Source organism: Haemorhous mexicanus, chromosome 2 (genome assembly GCF_027477595.1).
Source record: "Haemorhous mexicanus isolate bHaeMex1 chromosome 2, bHaeMex1.pri, whole genome shotgun sequence".
Lineage (NCBI taxonomy): Eukaryota > Metazoa > Chordata > Aves > Passeriformes > Fringillidae > Haemorhous > Haemorhous mexicanus.
In genome coordinates this window covers 47,173,010-47,196,881 of record NC_082342.1, presented here as the reverse complement: position 1 = coordinate 47,196,881, position 23,872 = coordinate 47,173,010, and the positions used below count along the sequence as shown (strand labels likewise).

At 39.4% G+C, this 23,872-nt stretch overlaps 2 protein-coding genes across 6 annotated transcripts in view; one reads left to right on the top strand and one right to left on the bottom strand.

Annotated features, from left to right (window-relative positions):
* ATM (ATM serine/threonine kinase) overlaps window positions 1-573 on the bottom strand; it is an 81,772-nt gene extending 81,199 nt beyond the window's left edge. For all 3 annotated transcript variants that reach the window (XM_059838664.1, XM_059838662.1, XM_059838663.1), the window contains exon 1: window positions 459-573. The gene's annotated coding sequence lies outside the window, so the exon portion shown is untranslated. The remainder of the gene's footprint in view (window positions 1-458) is intronic.
* A 19-nt stretch (window positions 574-592) lies between these two features.
* Window positions 593-23,522, top strand: LOC132323446 (protein NPAT). 3 transcript variants are annotated; one of them, XM_059838658.1, is made up of 18 exons: window positions 593-735; window positions 3,825-3,943; window positions 5,519-5,579; window positions 7,074-7,146; window positions 7,630-7,673; window positions 8,398-8,631; window positions 9,144-9,222; window positions 10,265-10,397; window positions 10,874-10,965; window positions 11,049-11,136; window positions 12,873-12,969; window positions 13,394-13,525; window positions 14,017-15,711; window positions 16,948-17,063; window positions 17,157-17,322; window positions 18,316-18,373; window positions 20,303-21,464; window positions 22,242-23,522. In XM_059838658.1, exons 1-18 carry the CDS (start codon window positions 699-701, stop codon window positions 22,317-22,319), a joined length of 4,464 nt encoding a protein of 1,487 aa, XP_059694641.1. In that variant the 5' UTR covers window positions 593-698; the 3' UTR covers window positions 22,320-23,522. The 3 variants fall into 3 exon arrangements, with proteins under 3 accessions (XP_059694641.1, XP_059694642.1, XP_059694640.1); XM_059838659.1 differs by having other exon boundaries at window positions 9,141-9,222; window positions 17,157-17,265; XM_059838657.1 differs by having other exon boundaries at window positions 9,141-9,222.
* The last annotated feature ends 350 nt before the right edge of the window (window positions 23,523-23,872 follow it).

Sequence of the window (23,872 nt, the reverse complement as noted above, 5' to 3'; positions counted from 1 at the left end):
GAACACCAGTGCCTTCTGATGCGCTTGGTGGAAAACTGTGGCAACAGGGGTCGCCCGCTGTAGGACCTGGGCATTCAAGAAGGCAGCCCTCTCGTTTGTACTTATTGGTATTTCAACAGCCGTAACAAAAGCAGTGAAAAATTCCCAAGAATGAATCCAAGTAGTACTTTTCTTCTTGGCTACACAGTTTTCCAACTACCACACGACGGCCACCTTCACGCGCTAATGAATGACCCACGGGAAGGCAGGCGCACCGAATACCACGAAAGGCGGAGAGAGGAGCTGCCTGAGGCGCTGCGAGGTGCCCCGGCACAGGCAGACCCGCAGCGCCGAGCAGCAGCTCCGGTCCCCGGCAACCCCGGGCCTCCGCCCCCCGCGCCGGCGCCCGCGGCCCGCGAGCCGCCCCTCAGCACCCGCAACCGGGGCCGCGGCCGCCCCGCCCGGGCCCGGCCCCTCACCTCGGCCGGGGCGCACGCAGCCCCGCTCCCGGCGGCGCGGCCCGGAGCGGAGCGGGGCTCACGTGTGGAAGCAGCGGCTGCGGGCGGACCTGGAAGCGGATGAGCGGCCGCGGCGGGTTCCGGCGGAAGGGGCCGGGCGCGGCGCTGGCTGGCGGAGTTTCCGCGCCTTCGCCTGGGTGGCGGGGCGGCCGGCTGCGCTCGGGGAGCTGCGCCCGCCCGTGCCCCGCTCCGCCTCGGGCCATGCTGCTGCCGTCCGACGTGGCCCGGCTGGTGCTGGGTGAGTGAGCCGGGAGGGACGGAGGGATGCACGGGTGAGGCGCGGACCACCGGCCGCGCCGGGAGGACTCTGCCGGGCATTGTCAGCCGCCCGAGGCGCGGCGGGACGCAGCCGGCTTCGCCCTTGAGCCTCGGCTGCGCCTCTTGGTCCCCCCAGGCTGGGATTGTCACTGCCGGGGTTTACACTGGACGGTCCCTGGGCTGGCCCCCGCCGCTCTCCGGCCCGGCCTCTGCGGAGAGCGAACGCAGCTCGCTCCTGAGGGATTCGAGTCCTGAGGGACCAGGCCGCTCCCCGGCCGTGCCTTGGGCTCGGGTTCTTCAGGGATCCAAGGAACCGTGGTGGTCTCCAGTGCCCACCTGCGGTCTGAGAGCTGCTGCGCCGTGCTTAAACAGTTCCTGGTTACAGGAGGAGTCCAAGGGTGACCTGAAATCCCAGGGAAGGCTGCGTTAAGGGTCAGATGGTTTTTCTTCCCGGCCGTGTTTTGCTCACCTTTAAAGGTGCACTAAAAGTTCAGGCGTGATCAGAGTCTGTGGAAAGGGCAGCATAAGTATGTTCAGGTCGCTGGCAGCAGACAGTGAATTTTTAAAATTACTTAAAGCTTTGGATTATTTAGATCCTAACAAAGGTGAGAGCAAATCGATGGTAAGCAAAAATATGACCCACATATTCCAGTCCCGCACATAGTAAATACCTATTGGCACAGGTTGCCAAGATTTTCTGGCAGCTTGCCCTGCAAGATTCAGTTTTCAGTTGTTCAGTTTTTTTAAATTCAAAGCCATTAAAGCTGAATCTCTTCTTCAGTGTTCCCCCAGCACAATTTATTTTTAAATACTACCTGAAATGTTGCTTGCTACTGTCTTGAGAAAAAAGGCTAGTAAGAGATGCAGGTTTTTTATTACTGTGAAGTAGCAGGATTTTTAGAAGCTCTATGGATTGTAAAAGATTTGAATTCATACCAACGAGATTTCTCATTGCACTCTTCCAAACAAGGTTGGGGAAGTTACAGATTTCCAGGTAGAATGCTTATCTGTGTGCTTACCTGAGACTTGGAGATTTAGTACAGAGCCTTGGCAACATCCTGTGTGCTGAGAATGATCCATCATATCTTGTGTCTTTTATGGCGTGGAGCATGCATCATGTCTGGAAAACCTCTGAACAACCTAAGGTTGTAGAACAGGATATTCCTTGTAACCATTTCTGTCCTCTAATAGGGATTCCTCTTCTGTGAGGCATTTCTGAATTTCAGTGGGTAAACAGACTTCCCAGTGCATCTCTTCCATCTTTCTCCCCCAAAATCTTTCTGGTGCTGTGAAGGTTGATGAATATTTGTTAAAGAAACAAAACTAAAATGATAAGCTGAGCTCACACAGAGGAAAATGCATAAGAACATGTATTTTTTCCTATTTGATAGAGTGAATGTGTACTATGGGTTAGACATTTCTTAAGGTAGAACAAAATATGGAATAATTTCCATACGTTCAAAACATACATCGCCTCTTGTGCTTTTAATTTGATTTTGGCAACCTTAGGGACCACATACTCCTATGTCATTATACAGTGTGTGCACAAGCACTTTGGGCCAGCTGCACAGTTATTTTAGCCTTTGGAATGCTTTATTACCAGGAAATGTAAAACGTGTATGGTGTATGTAAAACGTGCCCGTACTCAAGCATTCAGTCATCCCTTGTGATACTGTAGTAGCACGTTCAAGAAAGAAAAATTGCAACTTTTTGTGTAGATGTTCAGGTCAGTTTGATTGTAAGAGCAGTCATACCAGCACACATCAGAGCTCCACCGAGCCTAATACCCCATCTTCCAGCCTGGACAACGGTGAGATATCATTGTGTTTATGAGAAATACATGTTTAGCCACCTGTGGCTTGAGATTTTTCTGGAAAAATGTAATTGAAAAGTTAAAAACTAAATAGGATATTCCTTTCCTTTCCATAGGCTCTGCTAATGTTTTCTGTCAGATAGGCCTGCTCATACACTGTGATTAAATTCACAGTGGTTGTTCCCAGGCTGTGTTTAATTTTCTAGTTTGCCTACTTGTTGAAGACATGAACAAGGCTTGCATACTGGAAATATGATTTGTTTTCTTCAGCTGTGCTCAGATCTGCTGAAAGATATTTGTTTTCTTTTAAACTTAAAGGGTGCATTTTTCTTCATGAACTGAGGTAGACCATTTTGGGGGTCCATTGAAATAGATAATGTATATATCCTGCATTGTTTAACTTGGCACATGTTTTATCTTACCCTTAAAACATTCCATGCTAAGCTCTGCTAAGAGCAAGAAAGAAGAAACATTTTCTTTGTGGTTCTTTGTTCTAGAATCCTTTACTCAGATTGGTCCATTTCTATCTTTTAGTGTTTGAAGTGTTTGAAGATTAAAGCAGGGTAAAAAGTTTGATTAAAGCAAAATGTATTTGATGAGGAACAGAATTTTAGAAAAGAAAACTTTGTCAGTACATTTTCTGTGATGATAACTACTGATTCTTGGGGTGTAGAGAGCACAATATGCATCTAGTACATCTATCCTAAAAGAAAATAACTGTATGTGAGGAGGGAAAAACCTTTTTGTGTTATTAATTTTTCTACAATGCCAATATTTTTAATAAATCTTATTCACTGTTGCAGCAGCTGTACAGGCTTTACCTATTTTGAAACAGTACAATATGTGGAGAATTACTCTTACATAGCAATGCATTTTATTAAAAAAATATTGTAGATTTCCATTAAACTATCAAATAGGGTGATTCAAACCCCATATGAAGGTTTGTTTGTCAGCCTTCTGAGCTAAGAACTTTTTTTCTTGTGTGTACTAAAGATAAACCAAAATTTGTTCATATTGCCTCACTTTCAGTCTTGAACATTTTGTAAATACAGTGTAATTCCAATCTATATTTTTTGTTCTTCTGGATTTTAACTGTTAAATATCTGGTAGGAACTTATGTATTTTCAAAATAACGTAACTTTACTTTTCTTACATAGAAATTTTTATCTGTTTCTCCAACACTGTATGCAGCTTTGATACCTATTGAGCAAAAGTAATGAATGAAATAGCAAAATTTTCCATCTGATTTGTTGCAGGCTATTTGCAACAGGAAAATCTTCAAGCTACCTGCCATCAATTTATTCTGGAAAGCTCAGATTTGAAAGAATATGCAGAGCACTGTACAGAAGATGGTTTTATTCCAGCCTGCTTGCTGGTGAGTTTGTATTTGCAAAGGAGAAAGTTACATTGTCTTGCATCCATGGAAAACAATATTGGGGATTTCTCAGTGTAACAATTAATTCTCAAATGTTGCTTAAACTGTTTGATATTTGATTTGTTTAGTGTTTTTCATCCTATGATATTAGCAGTTATTTGTTTTCTAGTATTTAAGCTTACTAAGAAGCATTTAAGTGTGAAATATGCAAATTGAATTTGCCAATTGGTTTCAGCATATTATGCTTATCTGCATTAAAGTTTTGAGGTTGATATATGGAAGGGTTTTATTGATTTTAGGGCTGCTTTTGTAATTTACTGAAGATCACTTTTCTTTTTTAGACATGGCAGCCAATAATGTTCCTTTTCAGGTACATTGTAAATATTTAGGTAAGGCACCTCAGATTTGTCTGAGTCTGCCAAATTTTATTGACAAAAACTGTGTTAGGCCTCCTCTCTGTTCAGTATCATCTCCATTGTTCTGAGTGAAAGGCAGAATTTTGGGTGTGCATAAATAGTGTGCAGCCACATCTGTAGATACGTGTGTAGAGCTAGAGAATAATTAGATAGTTTGCATTTTAAACAAATATACAAAACAGGATTTTTACTATACTGTGCAAATTACAGGGTTTAGGTATTGCTGTGTATCAAACATTTAGTGTTTATGTGTATGTCCTCTTTATGTTTTCTGTTTCATTCTTCTAGTATATTAGTAATTTCATGGTCTGGGACTTTGTCCACAGTATTCAAAATTCACAGAAGTCTTTTCTGAGATCCAAGGTGCACTCTCTTGATGCACCTATTCAAAACAAACTATTGAATTTATTTTATTTACAAGTGTTTAGTCATCTGTACTTTGTTGGTAGGGAGTTGAGAACCAAGCAATGTCCTGCAAAAATTGTAAAACCTAAATGTAAATAGATTATCCAGACTAATAAAGCTTTTTTATAATCATCCTTTTCTCAGTAGAAACTTTTCCTATTATTCACATAAAAGTGATATCATAGTATCTAAGACAAAATTCTTGCTGCAGCTCAAATACTTGCAATAAAGGGCTATATATGTCATGTCTTGTAGAGTTCCCCCTAGTAAACAAGAGAGGAAGGTACATGATAGTGGTAACTTTAACATTTTAATTATCTTCGTGTCACCTAAAATTACAGGTAAACATGATAAGAAGGTTAATTCTGTGTGACTGTTAAAAATTTTGCTTCAGACAGAGGTTCCTTCACATTTTCATCTTAGTACATGTTGTTTTCCAGCATGATACATACTCATGTCTGTTACTGCTCATCAGTAACAGACTAATGAGCATCATGCTGTTCATCATCTAATTTTCATGGTTTTATTCCATAATAAAAAAAGGTGAGTGAATGTCAGACAGCTCTAACTACCAGTGTTATGCCTTGAGATAGAGTACTTCACATTTTGATTGCTCTCTACCAAGTACAGTCCCTTGTACTGAGGGTCAGCATGGTGCAGAGTGCTAAAGAGCTCCTTAACTATGATGTGCTACAGCAGATGAAGCAGAAGTTTTTAGTGAAGATTCTAAGATCAGTTGGTTTTTTTTTTCCAGTCGCTGTGCGGAAAAAACTTGACAACTATTCTTAACGAATACGTAGCCATGAAAACAAAAGGTAAGCCTTCAGAATGAGGTGTTGTTTTATTTTTATTTATCTGTGAACTCCTTGAGAAAGAGGTGTATGGTCTTAGAGTAATCCTCCATTTAGGCTGCAATTTGAAGGTTACCAAATCACACAGCCAACAGCCATGACATGTAGTGAGCAAAAGTAATTGATTCTGTTAGTTTGCATATGCCAGCATATATTTTCACTTCAAATGTGAGCATTTTTCTATCTTAAAAGCATAGAGAGATAATAAAATGTGCAAAATGTATGGGTTTATGCTTGTGAAATTATACTGTTTATTGTTTATACTATCAATGGAGGCAGGGTGTGCTTATCTCTCTGGTGACCAGCAACAGAATGCAAGAAAAATGAAATGCTGTGTCAGGGGAAGTTCAGATTGGATCTTAGGAAAAGGCTCTTCACTGAGAGGGTGGTCAGTCACTGGAACAGGCTACCCAGGGAAGTGGTCATGGCGCTGAGCCCTCTCAGAGTTCAAGGAGAATCTGGACAATGCTTTTAGTCCCATGATTTAAGAGTTAGGTAGCCCAGTGAGGAACAGGGAGTTGGGCTCAATGATCCTTATGGATCCCTTCCAACCTAAGGTATTCTATGATTCCATGAAATAATCAGGAGGAGTCTTGTGGTATGAAATATTTCTTGTCTCATTTTTAAGACTAACTAAAATAGTTTCAAAACCACTAATTATTTTGTATGAATACTGTAGGCAGAGCTAGAGCATTTGTTGGTTTTGAAATTAGTTATCAAGCTTCTGAATGTTTCCAAATCTTACAGGTTTTTGATATCTGTTGTATAATCATATTTTAATGGTGCTTGGTATTAAAAACCATATATGGAACATTTCTGAACATTTGTTTTCCTTTCAAACTAGGTTTGACAGAAATGGTAATTAAGACACAGACGTACTTCCTTCAAAATGCTTTATACTTGGCATCTTGAAAAACTTAGTAAATTGAACTGTTTACTTATCTTTTCCATCACACTTTGAATGTTCTGTGCTTCAGAAAGACCAAATGTTTTTACCTGATTGGGTAATATCATAAAATAAGCTATTACTTTTAAAGGCCTGTCTGCCAGGTTGTGATTTTCAAAGGCACAAAAGTCACTAAGGAATATGAATGCCATTTCCAGAAGTGAGTTGGGGGGGTTAGCATGGGTTAGGTTAGCATGTGTTTGCTGAGGAGTCAACACCATGTGCAAATTCCACCAAGAATTTTAGTCATAAATTCAGTTTCATCTAGGCTTCTAAACCAGAACTGCATCCATATCAATCAAAATGCTTTAAATTAAGTGCTTTAAATTAAATTAAATGCTTTAAATTCGAAGGAGTTAGGGCTCTCCAACTAATAGAATATTAAGAAGGCAGCTGGGCATCTAAAGTTAGATGATGCCTTAAACACTCCATAATTATTTTGTTTGTGATTTTACTTTTCTCTCAATATATGTCAGTTTTGGGCATCAATTTGTTTTTATGGTTCATTTCAGAAACGACAAATGAAGTTCCAGCAATGATGTCATCTCTGTGGAAAAAATTAGACTATACACTTTCTCAGATCAGGTAATGTAGTTTTGAAATCAAGAAAGTACTATTTCATTCTAAGAATGAGTCCCTATGTTGACCAACTCCCCTTATCATTGTGTGAGAATGGTTTAGCCCTCTGTTTCCTTTGAGAGACAGCGAAAAAGATGGGTATGTTAGAGTTGATAGTTGAGCAGACATTTAAAGATTTTAAGGAGGGGCTAGCGAATAAGAAGGGCATTAGTGTGAGCATGTGATCTTCCTGTAATAAAACAATATACTATGACTCATTTAGAATCTGATATCTTTGTGCTTACTTGATCAAAAATGAAACAGTAAGCTTCATTTGAAGGATCTGTGACGATTGTTGGAAAGAATAAAAAGAGCAATCAATGGATTTTTCTGAAAGAATGTGTGGTTAGGATCAGAGTGACATTACCCATGTGATAGGTAGTGCCACACTGTGTAGCTGAGTGCTTCCATTATGCTCCATTAATTTCTGCCACTTCCTTTATTTTTTAGGAGCATGCAGAATTCAGATTTCAGATTTTCTTCTAATCAGAGGAGTAAGTAATTGACTCAATTCCATGGGATCAGTAGGTTTTATGTTAAAATTTCCTGTTTTGGCAAAAAATAGGGGCCTTCTGCAGCCATCAGTAATGCATGTCTGTTGTCTTGTCTTCATTGAGGTCTGTGAAATGCTGTAATGATCAGGATAGGAAAATAAGAAAAGCTGAGCTTTTTGCAAGGGGCATAAATTCTCTATTATAGCATTTTCTCTGCTGAAAAAAACCTTTTTTTGGAAGTTTGCATGGTTAAAAGGTTTAAAAACTGCTGTTTTACTCCTGAAGCTGCTGACTTAATTTGTGGTTCATAGATGAACTAAAAATGTAGTGGGTCTAATTATAATGCGGTTGGATTTCTGTAGAAGGGGAACATAAAAACATATTACAGTCTTGTAGCATTTGTTATATATATATACAAACATATATCCACCAAAATACAAAAACACGCTTGTTGTACCTAAAGTTGTTTCTTTCATTACAAAAGCTGAAAATGAGCTGTCAACAAAGAAAAATTGTTTTACTTAAAAATGAGTTTTTCTCTGTAGTATTTTTACTGTATAAGAAAAGAGAGTGTGAGGTACAGATTGTGATTGTTGCCGTATTTGAGATTCACTGGATTGGGTAGTGTTCCATTGTTTAAATTTTTTAAAGCAGATTTTATATGAATATCAGCAATTTTTAAAAGTTCCTTTATCATATGTCTTCATCTTGTCTTTATTTCCAGTACGTACAAGAAGTGGAATTGTAGAAATGAAAAGGCAGAGAATGCTTCAGCAGTCAGCTCCTGCAAACTCAGGACTGTTGTCAGTAGCCCATCAGTCAGGGCAACAGAATTCCTCTTCTTCTGTTGTACTTCCTCAAGTAATTCACAGGCCAACAATCAATCAAAGCATGCCACAGACAAGACTGAGTACACTGTTTGTGAACCAGTCACAAGCTCAAGAAAACAAGATCAACAGTAAGTTGCAAAAATTTTAAACCTTATTTTTCTGTGAAAAATCTATGGTTATCAATGGAAGTTTTCTAAAATCAGGGCTAATCATTTTCCACCAAAAAGTTTCAGAAAATTCATGCATTGTTCCCCAGCTGTCCAGACTGATTCAGGTGATTAAAAGAAAATAAGTGCCCAAAAGAGAGTTGGCTCTTGCATACTTGCTTGCCAATGTGAGTTCAGAAATCAGAAGTGCATTAATTTGTGGATGTTCTGTTCTGTGCTCTCATCCTTACCCAAATAACTTGTTTCATCAGATAGGGATAATCCACATTAAGTGGATGTCTATTTCAGGGTATGTTTAAAAGGACTGGTCCTCATTTCCATGCTAATACCAAATTCTTTTGTATGACTTTCCAGGAATTGATTAGAACATAGTAAGCAATGTGTAGATCTTGTAGTGCTTTAACAGTGTCCCTGGAAAAGGTATTGGCATCATGACTTCTATTTTTGTTTGGTTTTTTCCTTCTATAAAGCAGGTCTCATACACATTCAAGTTCCAGCATCACAAGAACGAAAGCTTCATTCAAACTTGCTTTCTCCAGGAAGGCGAAAAAGGTAAACAGGGATGTGGGTTTGGTTTTGGGTGGTTGTTTTTTTTGTTTAATTGTTTAGAAATTAGACAGTGTTTCAGACTGTTTTAACCTTCAGTGAAAATTTTCTTCAGTGGTGGAGTGTTTCAAATATAAGATCTGCTGAGGGGGGCCAGTGTTTGTTGTTTCACAGAGAAAGGGAAGTCAAAGAGCTTAACAATAGACTGATAGGAGGCTACTCATGCTTCTTTGTGTACACTCTGTCTTTACTCCACTGTTAGGCAAATAATCTTGGACCTGAGACTTGGTATTCCTCCTAAAATGTCCTTTTCAATTATGAAAATTCTTAATATTGATAAAAATGTGCATTTAACTTTGTAAAACTATTGAGTTGAATGAATTTAATCAGAAAAATAATATTTGCACTAGAAGTTGTGTGAAAAACTTCTTTTATACTATACTAGCTTTGCATTTTTTAGTCTCTGATTCAAATGTCTGTTTTTCCCCAAGTCTTTCCTAATCTGTCTTGATTTTTTTTAATGTAATTTTAGTGCCCCTGCGGATAGATGTCTTCAGAAGAGCCTACACTGTCTCCTATAAAAACATTACTTTTCCTATTTATCAACTAAATTCTTACAGAACTTAAGATTTGCTTTCTTCTTTGAAAATAAGTGCTCCTTGAGAAGTCTTTGTTTTCAGTGGTAATGCCCAAATCTGATTGTGAGTTGCAGTTAATTAGGATCCATTAACTGGTACCACCAGTTAGAGTAACATGTGGAGGGGCAGTAAATGCTGAATAGTGAGCATGGAATTCAGTTTGCCATTGAGCTGTTTACCTACAATCTCTAAATTTAGAACTTCTGTAAAGACAGACACAATAGATGCATAAGAGATAATAACACAGGTTTTTACTACATTTTTTTGCTGCATTTTCAATATGTAGTTAATTTTCTGGTGATTAAGATCTTTTGCTAAAAAGAAAGAAAAGCACTTGATTTTCTGACTATTAGGTCTACTGTTTACAATTTTCTCATAAACTGTGTCATAAATTTCCTGGAATGTTTCAGTGAATGTCAGAAGAGGAAAAGTATTGCAACATCTGGACCTCTTTCAGCAGCTAGAAGTTCTCAAGACTCTGAAGAAGCAGTAGTAGAAAAAGAAAGTGAGCCCCTAGAAGAATTAATTGATGGTAACTTCCCAGTGAGTATATGCCTACAGAAGGTATTTACACTTAAGAAACAAAGTCAAACTCAAGAGAACTAGTCATTAACATGTTGTTCTTCCTGTTCTTTCTTCTTTAGAAGATAAATGTACTGGTTTGTATTTGACTAGCTCTTGTGTGTACTAAATTCATAAAGTGGACATGGCAATGTAGGGTTTTGTTTTTCTTGGTTTATTTGCTTCACTAAGATACCTGTAGGCTGTCAGAACACAGTAATTCTTCAGAGAATGGAATCCAGAAGGCACAATAAGCCTTGCTGTCCTTTAGGAGAGTAGAAGTACAGGAATGTTTTGGGTTGATTTTTGTAGCAATGTAATGCAGTCACAAATGACTCTCTCTTATAGAAGTCTTCTCTCTTTGAGTTGATATTTAAATTATTTTTTACTGGTTAGTCAGAAATTCATGCTCCTTTTCTAGTGATGTTAAAAACATCCTGACCACTTCTGTTTTCCAGCAACTGGTTATTGAAAATGCCAGAGAAAAAATCCTGAGCAACAAATCTCTTCAGGAGAAGCTCGCTGAAAACATTAACAAAATCCTGGGGAGGTAATAAAAGGAACCTCTAAACTTAATATGTATTCCCATTTGATTTATTTTTGACTCTTGAACTAATGATGTATGTGTTGCAGTGATGGCAGTGTTGCTCAGGCCCCTAAACAGACAGACAGTGGTCCCACAGAACAGGAGACTTCAATTGATGAAATACTTGGACTTCAGGTACGTGTAGATTGCCCTGTTCACATTGCTTTAAGGACCAGGCATGTGAGAATGATGGACCTGTGCTGAACCTCTGACATCTGAGGATATTCTTTCCTCTTCCTATCCTTTCTTTTTGGCTTCTGTTTGCCAGCACAGCTGAGCCTCCCTGATGCTCCCGTCTGTGCAGGGGCAGCTTTGCAGCTCCCCCTGCAGAGGTGTGAACTCTGACCTTGTGTGGTGCAGGGCAGGTTCAAGGAGCTGAGCTGACAGGACACTGCTGTTCTGCAGGAGCTTGTTTTGTGCCAGTGTAGCATTCTGAATTCATTCCCAGTGCCTGTCCAAGGCAGAATGCAGCATGCAGCACGGTCAAAGCCAAGAGAGTGGGATTGCTTCTGGCACTAATTAGCTGATAACCCTACACTAAGACTGGATTTAAGAACTGCCTGCCTCTCACTCTGTCTTTCGTATCAGTAATTGGCTACTAGCTTCTGACTGGGGATCTAATCAACAACCTTAGAGAAGAAAAAAGAATTTAAAATACCTTGCTGTCTCCAAATACATTTAATCTGATCTGATTTTGTGATTTGCTCCAAGATAAGCATGGATCATTTAGTGTAGCAAGAGAAAATATTTTTGAGCCTAAATGATGATGCTTTTTCTTCAAACTTAGTATTTTCTTGCTTTTGGAGGAAATGTGTGTTCTGCTTCTACAAACTAAACATAATTATAGTGTTCTCCCTTCATTTTTCTATAAGTCTCAAGCTGGCAATCACTGAATTAGAAAGGACTTTTAATGAGGGAAATTCCACAGCCTTTGTGAGAAAGACAGGAGAGTAGAGGCAGCTCCCTGTTCATGAAGTAGAGGTGTCTGGTTTATAATTGCTGTTCTTCTGTTGCTTGGTGATTTTAGGTCAGTTGTCAAAATACAGAGCTAAAAAGCTGTATTCCATTCTTCTGAGCAGAAATAAAGCAGCTTCTTGGTTTGGTTGGAGTTGCTGAGACAGAATCAAGGATATAACATGGAATATCCATCCTTAAAGGTGGAGATATATATCAAAAAAGGTGGAGATATGTATCAAAGGTTAGAGAGTGCTTAGAGGGTCTCCAGAGGCAGGAGAAACTTTGTATTTAATCACTTGAGTATGTACCAGATAACTCATTTTATTCCTGGGCTGCCACAGAACAAGAACCAGGAACCTTAGAGCACTGTCCCATGTAGCTGTGCTTTCCAAAATGCCTTCCTCAAAGAAGTAGTTGGAGGCTATATTATAGAACATTAAATGGGTATATGGAATGAAACTTCTATTTACTTAGTATTGGCTTCTAGATATATAATATATTCAAACCTAAGAAATCAGGATTAATTTGGGGATTTTTTTTAAAACCTGTCCAGTGGTTTGCTTGTACAGGCTCACAGCATCCGTATCACATGCATAAGCTTCCAGTGCAGCCTGAGATGTAGTCCTCCTTTTTGGTTACTACTGGCTGTTATGTGGAGAATACTCCAGTACACACATGGTGGGGGTGATGTATGACAGACACATTTGGGTTTTGGAGAACCTTATTTCTTTAACTTCAATCACTAGAATTTTTTAAATTTGTAGCAGAAATGTTCCTAGCATTAGTGTCTTTGTTTCTGTGCCAAGCAGAAGTTATATAACTAAAAACAATCTGAAAAGAAAACGCTTCTTGTCTATTTTTCTTTTTAAGTTATGGAAGTAACTAACAGTTCTATATATCATGTCTTTTCTCAGGGTGAAATTCATATGTCAGAAGAGGCTATCCAGGACATTCTGGAGCAGACAGAATCAGATCCAGCTTTCCAGGCTCTGTTTGACTGGTTTGATTATGGTAGGCTACATTGTACTCAGTTGTACTGTTACTGTAAAGCATCCTGAATGATGAGCTTTCCCAAGCATTGCTTGACAAAGCAAAGAAATTCAGCAGGCCTCTTGCAAGAGAAATTACATTGGTATGCCTTAATACAGGATCAGATTCTTAGATACATTTATACACAGCTATAAAGGACAGCATTTTCCTGTGGCTGATATTCTGGGTTTGTGCTGGCTCAGTGATTGTTTTATTGCTGTTTTTTAAGACACTGTAGCTCTGAAGGATGATAGTTTATACTTGTTTGCTGTTGTAAAATTTTCAGGGGTATCCTCACATGAACCATAAGGAGATCTTTACACTGTTGTTCATTTAAAAGGTAGTCATGACAAATATGTGGAAAATTACATGTTTAACCATTTTTCATGCTTTGTTTTGAAAATAGGAAAGAGCAAGGTAAACAAGAACTTACCTGCTGGTATTACTGGTCGGAATGGAGTAGAGAACGAAATCCTGGTGGCTGAGGATAGCCTGGAAACATTTGAAAGTTCTTTAGGAACAGAAGAAACTAACAGATGTATGGGGGTTTTTTTCTCTCTAAGATTTCTCTGTTTACTTTTCATTGTGAAAATATTTTCAGGCAATTTGTACGTTTCAGAATTTTATTTTTTCACTGGTAATATCCATGTGGACATTTATGTTGTGTGAACATACAGATACACCTGACCTGTTACAAAGTTTCAATCTATTAAATTTAACAGTAATCCCATCAGTGTACTTAAAAGCACATACCAGTGTGCTTCTGGAAATCTGATGTAGTGACCTGAGATATTTACATGTTATCTGTGTACTTATTAGTAATGTACAAACTGATTTTCCAGATTATCTAGTGTATGTATATTTTTTATATATATTCCACTCAACTTGAATGTAAGGATGAGTAACATTATTCCAACTTAGTTTCATGGGAAATAGCTTTCCATTGAACTGATAGTTATTTCTAAAATGCTCTAAAAGGATCATCCATTCTAATAACTATGGTGAACTGGTATATTCTATCTTTTACAGGTGATAATTCTAGAGAACCACTATCCTGTAAAGGCTTTCAGTTAGGAGAAGCATCATGTGCCTTGAAGACCAGCATTAATGATGATGATATGGCTAAGAAAAATCCAGCCAGTGAGCAGCTGCATGGAAACTGTAGACCAAGGAAGCAGACTGAAGAACTTACAGCCATTACCCCTGAACATATTAGAGAGCTTGAAATTGCTTTTGACTCGGTCTCTGATTTGACTGAACCTAACAAGAGACCAAGTTCTGATAGCAAATGTAATGAACAGTGTGCAGACACTTATGTTACAAAAGAGTCATCTACATTATTATCTGAAAGTGAGAGTGCTATGGAAATTGAAAAAGGCCCACCGAGTGATAGTTCTCAAAGCAGTCCTAATTTAGAATATGTTCATTCTGGTACTCCACAGATTCCTTTGATTTCAGTGGCAGAGGATACTATAGTTGATGCAAACAAAACTGATTCAGAAAGTAAATGTCCATTATCACCAGATACATCACTGTCTGAAAAAAGACTTCCTGGAAGCCCTTCTGATGGGAGCCCTGGCCACAGTGCACTGCTGAGAAAAAACAACTCATCCACTTCTAGCCCATTGGTAGATGCAGGAAAAGAACAGACTGTAACCAGTGATCCAGCTGCCTTGCCTGGCATTTCAGAGGAGAACTCCAGCCACCCCTCTAACCATCAGGACCAGAGCACACAGGCAGACTGTGCTGCGGAATCTGTGGTGGATATCACGGATCTTGACAAAACAGAGTTGCAGCTTGAAGTTGTTGATACGTCTAACAAAACTTACTCAAATGATCAGCATACACTTGATAAGCCTTGTAAGAAAGATTTTAACCTCCCTTCAGAACTGCCAAATACAGAGGGTACACAAGGGGAGATGCAAGAACCTTCATCTTCTACAAAAGTAGATACTGATAATTTATATTTCTCATCTGGTAATAATGCATGTACAGACATTTCTGTAGTATCCACTGAAAACAATCTTACTACGTCTGAAATATGCCACTCTCCTCTCCCTGAAACTGCATCCTCAGCAGAGGAGTCAGGTACTGAGGCCAAAAGTATAAGCAGTGTATCTTCTAGCAGTCAACCAATGGATGTTGATCCTTCTAATATAATGTCCCTCAAGATCATCATCAGTGATGATCCGTTTATTACATCAGACACAGAGTTAAATAACGCTGTTTCCAGCATCACAGGAGAAAATTTGCCTACTATAATACTGTCATCTCCAGCCAAATCCCCAACCAAAACCACAGGCCTGCCCAAATGTCTGACTTCAGAAGACACAGAAAAAAATGTGGATTCAGCTCTGGCAGAGCAGAATCTGCTTGTTCTTAGACCTAAGGATCCTGTGGTCACCTCGGTTAACCCTCAGAATGAAGACTGCACTGGTTTTTCAGTTGCAAGTTCAACTCATCTTTCCAACGAAGGGGGATTTATACAGTTGATGCCAGCCACAAGCACAGCTTTTGGGAATTCAAGTAACCTTTACATAGCCACGTGTATGACTGATCCAGCAACCTTGGGTGCAGCTGTAACACCATCAAATGTAGTTGTATTGCCTGGCAGTTCTATGCCACTGGCTTCCCAAGCTCCAGCTGTACAACAGTTGCGGACTCCTCCCAGATCCAGCAATACATTTCCAGCAAACCAGACTGTCTCTCCAAACTTCCCACAGGGTAATCTCATTATTAGAAAAGTACTGAAAATGTGGTGTTTGTATGGTGGTCTTGTTATTTTTGTTTTTCCACTAAGTAAACATCAAAAGTAAAACAGTTTTTAAACTGCTCTGTCTGCCACTTGAAACTATCCAGGAGTTAGGGGTTTTTTTAATATATTAGTTGCTAATAGAAATGAAATAATACTACAAGAAGTTATTGATCAGGCTGCTTTGAATGAAAAAAAAGCCTCGTATTTCAGAAGCTTAACTGATATAATTTTAGCAGCATTAGATGTAGGAAGCATAATTTGGTTTACACTGGAAAGGATTCCATTACTTTGCCTGAATAAAACAGGTTTTTATTTTAATAAGATTCCTGTTGTAAATGGAATGCTTTGTGTTAGAGGTATCAATATTTAGTGTAGATAACTGGGTAGATATACCTAGTCCTTCCCAAGTCACTTTCTTGGTTTTGTTTCATATTTCAAAACCTAGTCTGCATTAGAAGTACATTTAAGTAAATATGAAAGTGTAACATTTTTTCTTTCCATGATTTAAAATCTGTACAAGCATTTTTATTACTACAGCAATAAAAATCTTGAGTGCTTTTTGAAATGAAAAAAACAGTCTTAAACCAGCTGTAATCATCACATTTAGATTTCTTTCAAAAACTATAAACTTCTTTGCAGTTACCTTTGAATTTCTGTGTGTAGTCATTTCGTTGAGGTCAGAGACCAGTACATGCAAGGTCTTAGGGTGACAGCCTTTTCTGCCATTGAATTTCTTTATGCAACTCTTACCTTCAATGCTTTTGTCATAGAGAGAGGAACAGTTTCCTTTCACTTTTGAAAATATTCTTCCACTTTTCAGTTAATGTGCTAGGATAGTTTCCATATTTTATAATTCCTATATATCTGGCAGCTAAATAAGATGGTTTTTGTTACTTTTACTGGTTTTTATAAATCATTTTAATTTAAAGTTTAAATGTTAATATAGGTTTATCATACTTTATTTTGAGTTACCTCTTACAAAGGTAAACAGGCTTTAACTAAAGAATTCCTTATAAACTAAAAATAAAAAACCGGTGCTTACCCTGTTTTCTAGTAGTGATCTATAGGAAAGAACAGGGAAGTTTTTCTAAAAATCCAGAGCTTTTCTTGCCACAGGTTTTGACCACACATTATTTTAAGAAGCTTTTCTTTTCACTGAAGTATTTTTAGTTTCTGTACAATCTTAACACTTTGGTATTTTTTAGGTTCTGCCATTATAATTGCATCTCCAGTGCAGCCAGTTTTGCAAGGAATGGTGGGAATGATACCTCTCTCCGTAGTAGGACAGAATGGAAATACGTTCTCAGCACCTGCCTGCCAGGTAGCACATCACAAGTAAAGGTTTTAAGGATTAAAGCTGGAGTGGTAAGAAGTGCTTTGGTAAATTATAATAGAATATTTTGATTCTTTCAAGGTTCTTCACATGCCTGTGGCTAATCCAGTGTGCAACGGAAGTGTCCCAAAGCTTCCCATCCCTCCCAAATCACAGAAGATTCCTGGTGCAAGAAACAGGAATACTACAGGTGCCTGCCTTGCGTTCTTGAGAGGGGCAGAAGAAAAGCAGAGGGTTCTAAAGACAAGTCAGTTCTAAGTAAAAAAAGTTTTATAAATATCTCTGCTTCTATTCCTGGCAACTGCTGGGCTGTCTTGAGAGAGGTCTGTTCCTGCAGTTAGTGACTCTTGTTTGGTCAGTTTACAAAGAACTTCCAGCATGTAACATAATTCCAGTTTTTGCATCAAGCTTATTTCCAAAATGTAATATTTCAAGGCTCTCAGGAAGTTTTAGAAGTTTACTTTATGTTTCTGGTTATTTTTCATCTTACTGGTTTTAAGTAGTTTACTGCTGCCATTGGAACCAAGCCACGTATTATTGAAGATATTAGAAGAGTCAGCAGTTCTAAAAATTTATTAGGGGAAAATATTTATTAGAAGTTTTGGATGTTTATATAAAAAATGCACTCTACTATTTGTTTTCCTTTTGCCCTTTCAGGCATATGCTTCTGTATATGCTTTTCATTAAGACCTTGCTTCTTTAAATTGATAATTGTAACAAGACTGGAGTTATGTTCCTGTCTCAGTGTTGGGAAGGGGTAAAGAAAAATAATTGAAAATAGAAATGTTGAATTATAAGGACAACTTGTGTTTTACCCTGCCTGCCTTTTTAAAAAAGAGTAGGCTTGCACATAAAAATGAAAATAGAATGAAATCTCAAATTAAGATAAAATCTAGGATTGTATAGTAGCTTTTATTCTGGTTTGCTGATGGATAGCTGAGAGTTCCCTGAGTTAATTTCCTTCTACCTGGAAATCCCCACTGTGCATTTTTAAGTTCAGGGTAGTTTGTTTGTGCTTGCCAGGGCTGTGTATTATCTAAGTGTAGACAGCAAGCTGCTTCTTTGTTCTTAGTTGGGGACCTTTGCTAGTCTACTAATTAGTAAAGTTTAAAGTTACGATATACTGTGGAGTTTGTTGCTGGGTTTTTCTTTATTGGTCCTCTGTCAGGTGAAATGTCATTGTACTAAAACTGTCAAATTATTTACCTGTTATTCAATAATACTTCATCTGTTGTTCCAGGAAAACTGGTACCAAATGTAGCTGAGCCTTTGAACCATGCAAATCCTCGAACACAGAGGTCAGTAGTGCTAAGTATTGAAATTTGCTTTCTTTTTCCTGTTGTGAATTTCTTCATCCAGTTCTGTTGAAGAGAGGAGCTTTTTTAGTGGTGGCATAAGCAGTACCCTCTTTCCTGCTGCCTGTCTGCTAGGAGTATTGATACAGATGTGTGTTGGGGCTGGTGCAGCCTGTGCTAGAATTGTCTTGTCACTTGTTGCTATATTAATTCTGTATGGCCTTGTCTTCATTGTCTCCTGTCTCAATTATCAAATAAAAATTGTTTGAGCGGAGTCTAAGCTAGGAGAATTGCCTGATACATTTACTGGTAGATTTAAACATTTACTGGTAGATTTAAATGACTAAAATCTTTGTTTTTTCTTTTCACATGAGTGAAAAGGATGGTGAGGACAACAGCATGCTAACTTTATGTTGATGAGCATTACTTAATTTCTTGGGGTAGGTTCTATTTTTCTGATGGGCAAATGAGAGAAGGAAGCAAGGCTGCAGTAGTAACTCTCCTCACCATTAATGGACTTATGAAAGAAGAGGATGTTGGAATGAGCAAAAGAGTGTAGGAGGAGATCAGAAGTTCAATTTAAATATAAGAGGTGAAATGATCTTTTAGTAGAAAACTAGCACATACTTTAAAAAAAACCCTACCTATTTAGAGCTCACTAAAATGTTGGAAAAGTGGAGATAAAACAGGACCATTAAAGTCAACTTATTAGAAAATCCCAACCATACATCAAGTTATACCATATACATGCACACAAAATGTACTGATTTTTTTAAAAAACACAGAAGCAAGATTTAGACAATAGCATTTCAATAATTCAGCTTTCTGTTATCTTTCATTGATCTCTAGATGTGTGTTTTGCATGGCAAAGAGAGCAAAATCTTCCCTGCAAAGACATGTAATTTCTTATTTACACTTTCTATCCTCTGTCTGATCTCAAATTTCATGGAAATAAAACAAGATGCTACCACTCAGACCTTTTCTACCATTTCAAAGGTATCAAGTTAGCATCCCAAAAACTCGACTTTTCCTCTTTAGAAATCACAGATGTTTATGTGCAGGGAGAGAGCCTTACCAGCATAGATGAGTGATGCCAGAGCTTCTCTTGGAAATGCAACATAAGCCAGAGGGCACAGACAGAACAGTGGCATGAGCTGACAGAGCAGAAGCATTTTTCTTTCCACAGCGCAGTGGTGGCTTTTTCACATGATGGGACTGGTTGTCAGGTGGAGACCACACCCCAGGGAGTTTGGATGTTGTTGTTCTGATGCCCACCAGAAGCTTTTAGTCCTGCTCAGTGTCCCACCATGCACAGCAAGTTTATAGGGAAGAGTACAAGGCACACATGTGATTACATTGTCCAATGTATTCTGGCAGCCTCTTAGGAATTTCAGCTCCAAGGATTCCAGAGCCATTAGTATTCTGGGAGGGACTGTCCTGTCATGAATGCACTCAGTTTCTTTTTAAAGTCAGGTAAGCTACCAGCATCCACAAATATCCCAAGGTAAAAAAGTTCCCAGGTTTAGTTACATATAGTGTCTAGACCTCCTTGTTGTGTTTTGAACCTAATACCAGTGTTACTTCATGCCTTTAGTTTTTCTACTGGAAGGTGCAGCAGATGGTGTCATTGTGACCTTTCTTCAGAGCTCTGTTGCGTTTCCCCTCAGTGATCTCTCTTCCCAGGCTGAAGAGCCCCAGTCTCTCTAATTGTTCAGTGTGCAGACTCTGTTTCTTACCTTTTTGCCAAGAAAGCCTTCTCTGAGCTTTTGGCAGTTACCATTCCTTACTCTTGGTCTTTATGTGTTGATAAAATACTCGTATTTAGGATGGAGAGAGCTTTATAGAGGGATGGGTGGGGACTTCCAGCCAGCTGAACTTAACTTGCCTAGTAAGAAGAAACATGTCAGTGAAATGTTTTCATCTCATTTTCAGGGCTGGAAATTATGACAAGCTTACCAGTGCAGAGCCAGGAAAGAAAGTGGAAGAGAACTTACCTGTTGCACCAGCAGAGAGCACAAGCTCAAATTCAAGACAGAGTGAGAGTCACAGGAGAGTGCTTTGCTTTGATAACGTCCTACCCACTCCAGGTGGAAGCACCCAAATTCAGCCTCCTAAGAGTTCTTCCCAGAAAGAAAGAAACGAAAACCCTTTATTTGCTGTTGACTCTGCATCCTCCTCTGCTAAGGCACAGGTACCAAAGAGAGACAAAGACAAAACGTTGCCCAGAATTCTGTGTAGGCCAGAAGTTGGTAGCAACAGAGGCGCATCTGCAAAGGAGCCACAGCCCGAGCGGAAGGTGGCAACTGCTGGGCTTTCATTAGATCCCTTCCACAAGACAACAGCGAACAAAGAAAATGAGCTACAAAGGGATACTGATGAAAAGCAGAAGAACCAGGACACTGCCAAACTCTCAAATGGACAACAAAGCGTTGCCTTATGGAACGAGAAGACAGTTGCTTCGGTACAAGAGCTGAACAAAAAGCAGGGTTCGCTGTCAAATGGGGCTGGCAGCGGCAAATCATCGGTGTCTGTTTCTTTGTCCTCGAAGGAGCCCAAGCGAGAAGCTGCTAAAGCTTCCGGCCAGGGCCTGGGCCTGTCCAGCCCGTTCGGTAAGCAGTGTGTGGAGATGCTGCAGGACATCCAGTGGCAAAGCCCCGCTGCGAAGACCGTTGAGAACGGAGAGCTGCCGGTGCCCCGGACGCCGTCTGGAGTTGGGGACAGGCACACGGAGGACACCACGGACAGCGTCCGCACCCCGACCTGCCGGCGCTTCACCGAGGAGAGCGGCACGCCCCGCATCATGGTGCCCCCCGCCACGCCGGACCTGCCCGCCTGCAGCCCCGCCAGCGAGACGGGCAGCGAGAACAGCGTCAGCATGGCCGCCCACACCCTCATGATCCTGTCGCGGGCCGCCATCGCAAGGACTAGCACTGCTACCCCCCTCAAGGACAACACCCAGCAGTTCAGGGCTCTGAGGAGCACCGTAAAGAAAAGGAAACCGGAGGACTTAAATGAGGGGGACAGAAATTCCCGTTCTGCAAATAGAAAAGAGCTTCAGAGCTCTCCGACACCATGCAAAAAAAAGAAAATCAAGGCAAGTACAAACATCTGCTTCTTCTCATTAAAATTCTAAATATGTATTAGGTATCTTCGTCTATACTATTTGTAATGGAACGGTTCAGAGATGCTCGTGCAAATCCCTGACATCCTATTGAGATTAGCCAGTTTTTCCAACTTGGCCTCTTGAGCGTACTCTGAAGCTTTCTTAAGATGGGTTTGGTCTTCAGATACACACAAGTAACTCCTACTAACTCTCTAAATAGGCATCAATGACAATTACATTATTTCTCCTAAAATGTGAATGAGTTTCTAAATTCCAAGTTTTTAGTTGGAATGTAGGAATTAAGCCAAACTGAAAGTAGGCCTTACTAGAATTCAGGCTGCTCTTGCATCCTTGTTTAGTACCATTAGTGATACTCCCAGTCTCTGTAGTGTGCAGCACTGTGCTTTTGACTTGAGGATTTAAAGGCAGATAGCCAAGGTATGAGACACAAAAGGGTGTCTTTGGATGTAAATAACCAAATGGGTGTATAACTTTGTAATTCCCATACTTAGCTTTAGCATGTTCCTGAAACACTGAGACTGGAAAATGCTCCATTCTATGGAGGGGGGCATATGTGAAGGGCACATGGCAGTGTCTGAGTTCTGGGGCAGATTTGGGAACAGATAAAAGGTGGGTGGGAACAGATAAAAGGTGGGTGGGTGGATGGATGGGTGGATGGATGGATGAGGAAGAAAAGAATGCTTGCAGACTCTTCAGTTCCCCCAGGTCTTTTGTATTTAACACAGTTGTTACTTTCCTCTCCTACAGAAAAAGAAGCTCCCAAATTCTTTTCCAGCAGGAATGGATGTGGACAAGTTCTTGTTGTCGTTGCATTATGATGAGTGATTAAAAAGAAGTTGGAAGTGAGGCCATCTGAAGCTCAGTGGAGCAGTGCTGAGGTTTTGCATGGGAAGAAAAGTTAACTCTAAAGGGCAAGTTGCACTTTCAGTGCACTGAAGTTTCACTTTATAGCAAAGTCGTGCTGATTCTGAAGCAGGTTGCAAAGTGTAAATATCATTGAGTTGGTATATGTTTATTTTTGAAAAAGCACTTGCATAATTATAGAGCCATTTAAATTGCAAAGCTGTAAATTTGTGTAAATGAAATGTAAGAAAGATTGTACATTTCCTGTTAGACCACGTTGTCTGTGTTCTGCTGCTTTCTCTACTTACCCCTCTGAAGCACTCAGCCAGTCTGTGAAAAGGTGGTGTTTGTCACTCACCACTCTAAGATGGGGCAGCTGCGTTGGCCACTTCTCATTGTTTTGTTGACTCTGAAAAGGACTTAAATATTCAGCTCTAACTGGCTTGTGCTCACACTGTGTCATTTCATAATTGTCAAGCCCGTGTTGTAGGGCTTTGAACGAAGTGACAAAAATACCAATAGCTAAATGTAAGGCCAGTAAAACCTCAAAAAGCATTTCTCATCTGGTGGAGCTTTTCCCAGCCAGTCATTCAGTAAAGAACTTTAATTTGGACAGGCCTTCTCTGTTTACAGTATTCGCTGCTCAATGTCATTCAAATGCAAAAGCTGTTTTTAAGCAACATATTTTTCTGTGGGGTCATGCCTCAACAGCTAAACAAGAATTACAGTGTGTTCTAATGCAAAAGTCAGTTCCCTCACCTTTCATTTGTACTGCTGAGAAATTATACTATCTAACTCTTAAATTTTTAGCCAGACATGGAAGGATTTGCATCTGATTTTTCTGTTTAACATAGAGGTTGTCATAGCTGTTATACAAACTCTCTCCAAAAGGGGTGCAGGAGGAGCTCAACCTACATTTTGCTGAATGAGCACACCTTGCTCCAAAATTACAGAATTTTCTTTACTGGTATTTCTTCTTGTTCTGAAATTGTTGACATCTTTAAAAAAAAAATTTTCAAGTTTTCTTGTAAGAGATCTGTACAGCAACAGGGCAATGTTTCAGATACAATACAAGGATTCCTAAGGAACCAAGATTATGCAGTAGATGTTTATATTAAACCCATCCAGTAACTAAATACTGCATAGCATTTACAGCTTGAATAAATATTTTTGTTTTAATAAAAAGTTGTGTGTCTTGATTAATGTTTTTAAGTCCACTAAGCAGCTTTGCAGATACTGAATAGCAAAGTCCAAGAGTCCAATATTAAACACTAAGCTCTAATAGCAATTTTTAGAGGGACTAGGACAGGCAAGCACCAAAATTATCTTAAGCATAAAATGCTTAACAGTGATGGTGACACTTAAAATTAATTTGCTGTTTGAGACTGAAGGTAACTCTTGCCATCCACTACCCACCATAATGTTTCAGCTCAGGCTCTCTGATTCTAATGAAGATGTGAATTATCCATTCACTTTTATAAGAAAAAAGTATCATCAGTACCAAGCTGCTGTTGTACTGCAAATAATTTTTAGGA